Source organism: Dermacentor variabilis, chromosome 2, assembly GCF_050947875.1.
Source record: "Dermacentor variabilis isolate Ectoservices chromosome 2, ASM5094787v1, whole genome shotgun sequence".
NCBI classification, from domain to species: Eukaryota; Metazoa; Arthropoda; class Arachnida; order Ixodida; family Ixodidae; genus Dermacentor; species Dermacentor variabilis.
This window is the reverse complement of record NC_134569.1, coordinates 90,049,322-90,056,799: the sequence shown is the minus strand read 5'-3', so window position 1 is coordinate 90,056,799 and position 7,478 is coordinate 90,049,322. Positions and strand designations below refer to the sequence as shown.

At 47.3% G+C, this 7,478-nt stretch overlaps 1 protein-coding gene across 1 annotated transcript; it reads right to left on the bottom strand.

Annotated features, from left to right (window-relative positions):
- Positions 1-620: 620 nt before the first annotated feature.
- Positions 621-6,110, bottom strand: LOC142570365 (acetylcholinesterase-like). Its single transcript, XM_075678754.1, has 2 exons — positions 4,606-6,110; positions 621-786 (listed from the first exon to the last, which is right to left on the bottom strand). Exons 1-2 carry the CDS (start codon positions 6,108-6,110, stop codon positions 621-623), a joined length of 1,671 nt encoding a protein of 556 aa, XP_075534869.1.
- Positions 6,111-7,478: the final 1,368 nt, after the last annotated feature.

Here is a 7,478-nt window from a genome sequence, read left to right as displayed (position 1 = left end):
GCGTGGTGGCGTGGCCGGAATCAAGCGTAAATCAAAGAGAGATAGGTAAATATTTATTTTGCTCCAGATCCGGAGCACGTAAATCAAACAACATCCAGCATGGCAGCCTCCGTCGGAACTCCGAAGCGGCCGTTATGACTAGCGCGTCGGTGAGAATGCGCAGCTGGACGCCGGTGTCGGTGATGGTGAGTTTATCAATCAGAGCCAGCAACGCGTCCGTACCAGACCGCCGGAACACGCAGCCAGACGCAGAGGTCGGTAGAGCCGGTTAAATATAGTGCACACAGTAGCATTAACCTCTGGTATAGCGAAGACATTTAAAAATGATCTGGTCTATAGCGAAGGAATTGCACATTAGGGAAAACAGTTGCAAAGTCTTGGCTATACATTGCGGGCCGCGGCAAGACGAACACTTATAGAACTTCCGAACGGTGTAAAAACGGTGTCTCTATATGCATGGATTCTTTGAATTATCATACATATGCGAATGTTTCTTTATATTTAGGCTTCTTTTTTCCATACGAGAGAGACTCTAAGCGCGCACTGCCACTATGCGCATCCTTTTCTTTTTCCCGAATGATTGCGACCGCAGTAAGATGCGCAGGTTACAGCCGTGTGTCTCAGGGCACTGGGAGGCCCAGCGCCTTGTAGACCTTGCGGTAGACGTCGCATTCTTCGCCGTGGAAGTCTGATCCGATGCTCGCATTAACGGCGCGCATGAAGACGTGCAGCGGCTGTTCCTTGGTGAACGTAGGCCATTCGCCGACTCCCGGCGCCGTCGGATTCCTGCGAAGAACAGGCTCGCTTACGTAAGCCTCGCTTACGTATACACTGCAGGGCTAGGCAGTATCGAATACATATATGTATCTTAGATACTACTGCTACCTTAAGATAACCTTACGTAAGTGTATCTTACGACAGTCGTCATTCGCACTAAACCGTTTCGTATACCTGCTTATGATACGCGACATTCTGCTCAATGGTTTGAACCTTTTTTCGCATCACATATCGCAGACAGTCGCCATCATGCGTACGTTTTCTCGAGTTATCTTAATATGCTCCACGAAACTATTATTTCTGTAGAACAGATTTCGAAGGTAATACTGGATTGGATTGGATTTAATTACTTCTTCGATGGCGCGTACCCACTGCGAGGGATTGGCCAAGATTTGGATGGCATTAGGAAGATGTTGTTAGCGATTCTAGCAGCCATCGCCATCTTTCTCGGCCGCCTTTTATACATAGCGCTCTCCGGCGCTTGTGTGTCGTGTTGCGAACTGCGAGATTAGAAGAAACAAGGAAGAAGAATAAAATATAGCTGCTTCTTTCCTTTAGTCATTCAAAATTTCTCAACAGTGATTCTTTTGAGACTCGCATAATCTTTTTCTTAAACCATCCGATTCTTGACCAATCCTCCATAGTGGGTGCGAGCCACTCTCCGAGGCAAGCAAGCAAGCAAGCTAGCCGCTTCTGCTCCTGCTATCGGTGCGAACGATCCTCAGGTTTTTCGCTCGCTGGGTCACTCATTGTTGTAGTGCACCTCACCTAGGTCCCTATACTGATTAACCAGCTTTATCTAAACGTTCAGTAGTATTGTGACCGGTTTTACTTAATTATCTACATTATAAATGTTTCTGCCGTCATTTATATTATTTATTGTATTATTGATACAATGATAATCCAGCTGTACGTAGTATTAGGAGTGTCTGTAATATTATTGCTTTGTTTTTGTTGTTCGACTTGCTTTTAGACCGACGAAAGCAATCCCCGTTCATCGAATCTCAATGACTGTCTTCAGACAATTATCGGTCTTGTTGCTTCAACGTTTGCGTGTACAATCATTTCGTTATTGTTATATGTGATCCACGAGTGCTGGACGGTTTTCAAACTGCAGCAAGCAGCTTTTTTGCTGAGCATCTACTTTTTGTGATACTGGAACTTTGTATCATCAAGTTAAATATATAAATCTGTATCTGTACCTGGTGTGTATTTCGCAACTGTATCATAATACTTTCGGCAAGACTTGTATTACTATCTGTATTTTCGGTACATCGTGTAAATTATGGCATATCGCAATATACAAGATACACATATCGCAAAATTAACAAAGACGTGAGTTTTCTTTTTTTTTTGCGTATTCTAGCAATCGCAGCAATTAAAGTATTTTATAAGTGACGGCGATATTATGTTAAGTGATATTTCTAATACTCAAACACTATTAAGAACATTATTCATGCACAACACAGTGACACCGTTGAAACTTCGCATTTTCCAATTTTAATGGATGGCGATTGTCTGCCTGCCTGAACTCTCTTGAGAAAATAGGTTGCTGTGCGGTAGATTAGTACATCAAAAACAAAAGTGGTCACCAATACTGAAAGCTATCTGTACTACTCACTAGGCGTGTATATAATCAGTAAGCTTAAGTTTGAGAACAACATAAAACCAATCCGATATTGAATGAACCATTTTCACTAATTAACTCTTTGATTGGTGTGCTTATACGAGGCATGTAGTAATTACAAAATTAGTCAGCCAGATTCTTGCTAGAAAATATATGCGTTGAACCATTATCGAGAAATACGGACAGAAAATGTGCTGTCAAATGTATTTGTGTTCCATGCACTTAAACTTTCCACACTGCGTTTTTCCCAGTGCGGAACCATATCAGTGACAGCAATGCCTTGCGCTGAAAATTTTGAATGCTTTGAGTTCACTTTGTGCACAGATCCAGTCACTGCTACATGCTCTCAGAGACGCTCCACACTAATATTTGGAACCGCAAAAGCAACCACTAAACGAGAACAAGATGTTCTGCACTTATTCTGCTGGCCGCGCGGTCACCCGTTCGCCGTTATCGCCCATCTCCCTGCCCATCGCCATGCTGCTCGAAGTCACGTGATCTGAAGAAAAACTTGCAGCCAAATTATTTCGTGCGAGCTATCACAAATTTAGTCAGCAGTTCGCTACCTGGAATGATTTGGATGCCATGAATCAGAACAATGTGGCTGCCCTCACGATTAGCTACTGCAGCAGCGTTGGAGGGTGTGTGTGGGAACACGGAGCCCAACTTCGCTCCAGGGTCTCTCTAGTGCTTATAATAAGACTCCAGCCGCATTTAACTATGCTCCACTACAGGTTCCACTCACCTTTCTCCTACTATGCTTATAGGGCCCCTCACCAGGTCTCGCCATTTTGAGCTGACAAGCGCAAAGCATACAATGCGCGATAACGATCGTGTCTGCAAAGTATTACATCGCTACGCGCCGCGGAAAGATTTGAAATTTCAAACCGAACGCCGTTTTCCCTTCTCCTCGCGGTCGCCGTGCTTCAAGCCTGAGGATGACGTACACGTGCTAGTACGCTACGTACACGTATTTGCGCTGTGACGTCGCTCGTGGTGACACGTGACTTCGAGCATTATTCAAGGCAACATCTGTTATTTGTGTAATATCTTGCTTGAGTAGACGAATTGAAGTTCAGAGAAATAACAAAACACACAAACCGAATGTCTGCATGTTTTTGTTTTACTTCGCACTGCAGCAAGAGAGATGTACTTCCATTTCGTCTGCTTGCTCCCACGTCGTGCAGTCGCGTGCGCAGACACCGAAACTATGTCATTTTCTACCGTGTTCCAGCGCGGATGCTCTGCGATCCGCTTGTGTCTGCCTCAGTATTCGTGTAGGACTCGCTTATACCGCTAGTCAGGTGTCCTCGTGAACAGCGTGCAATATCGTGCGCTGCGCGAAACGAGACAATCACAACAGCTCGAGCGCGACGCCGTCAGCGGAAGTGAGCCGCGCCGCAGAAAAAGTGAAAAAGGCGATGGAAGGTTTGGTGGCAGAAAAGTAGCGAGATTACGCACAACGGTGGCGTACAAAACGAAGTCCCCAATAGTGCTTCAGAAACTTTGACGCTGGGAATTTGCTGTGTGTGTGGGGGGGGGGGGGGGAGGGAGGTTAAGATAGGTAGGACATTCGGCCAAATAAGAACAAGAGCCCTTTGGCGTAACCCACCATCCCGTTTCAAAGGGGATGCTTAAAGCATCCATCCATCCATCGCATAAGAATGACAGCATTTTCATCTGTACTACGTGTAGTGCCTTTTTCAAGCATGAACGCCTCCGTTCAATTGCATATGCCTCGGAACTTTATCCGCTTCTAGCATAACTAAGCTGGATTCATAGTATAAGTAAGCATTCTTATTATGTCAACAAATGTATGTTTCAATACCCTGTATTGTTGTGTTACTTCCGATCTGCGCTAATGTATGATGTAATGAATGAGCAATACGAGTACAATGAATAAAAATATATTGCAATCTACTGGAAGATGTACTTTTATCTTTAAGGGTATCTAAGGGGAACAGTTCCAGTTTCTCATGACACGCATATCTATGTCGCTTCAACAACGTGGTTCTGACGTACGGCAAGAAAGAGTATGATATGGTAAGTGAAATTTATATGCATATTACAAAAAAAGAAAGCTGATTAGTCAAGGAGTGATATCAATGCACAATTCTTGCGTTAACAGTAAATAAAAAATAAAAGCAAAAGAAAAAGTAAAGAAATCAAGAAAGTATACATAAAACGTAGCATGGGCATACCCTGTGTTGACGTACGAGCCGATAACTTGCATACAAGTTCTGCTGTGCTCGCGATCCGCATCCGAGTAGCGCTCGGGAAATCGGTATGGCATTCCGAACGTGAACTGGAGGTCCGCGTAGTGAGTGGAGCCCATCCAGGACGGCCAGAAGTCGCGTTCGTACCGGTAGTCGTACATGTAGAAGTACACGGGACGGTTCGTCTTGGCGAACGCCTCTGCGTAGAACCTGGTCGGGCAGAAGGCTAGGTAGTCGCCCAGAATGTCCATCAGCGCTTTCAGGTTCCCGCTATAGTCCGATACACCGGGTACGCGGCGCAAGTAACCGTCGATGATCATCGACCGCGTCTCTTCGGGCAGGAAGGCCAGGTAGCGCTGTGAAAGTAAGTCTGCAACCTCTTGCTTCGTCAGTTCCGGTGCCGACGTGAAGTTTATGAAGGACGGGACTCGGACGTAGAGGAACACACCGCCTTCTTCGGTCGTCGCACCTGTGAGGATGCTCTCCAGAGGGATGAACAGGCCCCTGGCTATGGCATCCACCTCCGGCAGTGGAAGGTAATCGTCACCGTGCGAAGGCGTGAAGGGCACTATCTCTGAGGGAAACTGTGTTTCTTCCGCGTCGATGATCTTGTCGACGGGCGCCGAGCGGAGGCATTCGACCACCTGCTTGGGATTCTTCTTCGACGACGGCTTCGAATCATCCAGGCAGCCAACGTGTTTGGCGATGCGGTCCGCGTACGCGTGGCCCACGGCATTTTGCGGCGGCACGAGCCAGTAGTTGCTTCCGATGGCCATAATGGCGCGGTGAATTAGACCGGCGTTTCGAGGCGCGACGAGCTGCGCGCCGATGCCGATGGATCCTGCGCTTTCACCGTACACGGTCACTCGGCCAGGGTCGCCCCCGAACCGAGCGATGTTGCGCCGTACCCAGAGAAGGCCAAGATGCTGGTCCCAGAGGGCGTAATTGCCGCGGGACGAGCCCGGCCCGGTGTAGAGGAAGCCGAAAGAACCGACCCTGTAGTTGATGGACACCACGACGATGTCCCCCACGGCGGCCAAGGTCTTGCCATCATAGAGGGTCTGGGAGGCCGTTCCGGTCCTGTAGCCCCCTCCGTGGACCCAGAAAAGGACGCCGAGTGGTTTGGGTCTACCTAGCGGGCTCCAAACGTTCAGATAGAGACAGTCTTCGCTGACCTGGTCCCTATTTACCAGCCATGGAGAGGGCGGGAAAGAGCCGTTGGCTTGGGCGCAAGGACTGGCGAAGCTCAGCGTGTCTAGGGTCGTTGGGTGCCACGATTTGGCCGGCACTGGCCTGCGGAAGCGTAGCTCACCGACGGGTGGTTCTGCGTACGGGATGCCCAGGTACCGCGCTACGTCAACGCCACCGACGTGCTCTATGACACCCCTAACGTGGCCGTTGAGCGTTTCAGTCGTGATGTATCGACTCGCCAAAACACCGGTCGCGGTGATGCACAGCGTGAGAAGCCCCACTGAGACCGCCGACAGCATGGTTGACAGTGGCGCCTCTCGTGGCCCACTTATGGGCAACATGCGATTATATTTATAATCTCCCGGCTGCGTCCGTGACATACAATCCGAAAGATACGCCGATGAGGCCCGGAGTTAACGGTCCGTGTCGCCCTACAAATTCTCATGGGTCGTTTAGTATCTACAAGGGCACTAACACTTGGTGACAAGTTCAATAACGATTGCTGCGGAGAGGTAGGCATAATCAAGGTAAAAAATCTTTATTGCACGGAGTCGTGTTTAGTTCATATCGCAAGGAATGCGCATAAAAAAAGAAATGTGTAGAACAAGCTGCCAATAACGGAGTGATTAATGTGTACATCTGACCGCTATCAATTAAGAGAGAGAGAGAGAGAAAGAAAGAAGACAAGATTCTGTAATATAACGCCTCTTTTTCGATTATATGGGGAAACCAAAGATTAAGAGGTCACGGCGTCCTTGTAAGTGACTCACGTACCCAACGATCCGAGTGTCAGATGCCGTGCTATCGCAAAAGTGTGATATTAAACAGTAGGCAGTTTTAGTTTCGCGTCTGCAACAGCTCTGCGTACACTGTTAGCGCGGTAACGTTTAAGTTTACCTTTAATTGCAAGTAACCTATAACATAAAGGTTAGTAGGTTGCTAAACCAACTTGATATTTGTGTTTTGAATTTTCGTCGCTGCTAGAGGTTACATGTGTCGAGGCAGCTATTTTATAGATTACTGCAACGCCAAATGTCTCGTATCCTTGAGATTGTGACTTATAAAAGAAGTTGTAATTCGTGGATCAGGAGACCTATTGTATGGATTGGAAGTTTGGTGATTATTGTGTCGCATTGCGGTCCTGATATGATGTTTTCTGCAAGGACTAACGTGTAAAATATGGTGTGTGGCCCCCGAGACGGAGGAAGGTTGCACTAAATTAAGATGTTATTGGTACCAGTCGGAGTGTTTGTTTTCGAAATATATATAAAAAAGTTTAAATCTTGCACGAATGCGTGCTCAAGTCAACCAGCAGCAATTCAGTGGTCAATGACATACAGGGTGTTTCAACGAACACTTTCAAAATGTTTTAAAGATTGCCTGTGGCAGATTGCTCAATTCTAGTTTGAGTCGGTCTGCTCGAAGCGGCGGACACTATACTAAGCGACCAAGTCGTCCTGTCGGATCTTTGAGAGAAGACAACCAGCAAAGCGCATGGTGGTCTGTGATGACCGAAAAGGTGCGGCCGAACAGGTATGGTCGAAACTTGCCGACAGTCCAAACTAGCGCAAGGCACTCGCGCTCAGTGATCGAAAATTTGCACTCTGAAGAGGAAAGCAGGCGACTGGCATAGGCGATGACGCGGTCTCGCCCTTGTTGCTACTGGG

Excerpts from the sequence above, each read along its gene's own strand:
- LOC142570365 (XM_075678754.1), bottom strand. The coding sequence starts at position 6,110 with ATGCTGTCGGCGGTCTCAGTGGGGCTTCTCACGCTGTGCATCACCGCG. Across the intron at positions 787-4,605 it reads GGCTCGTACGTCAACACAGG|GAATCCGACGGCGCCGGGAG; the intron begins GTATGCCCATGC and ends TGTTCTTCGCAG.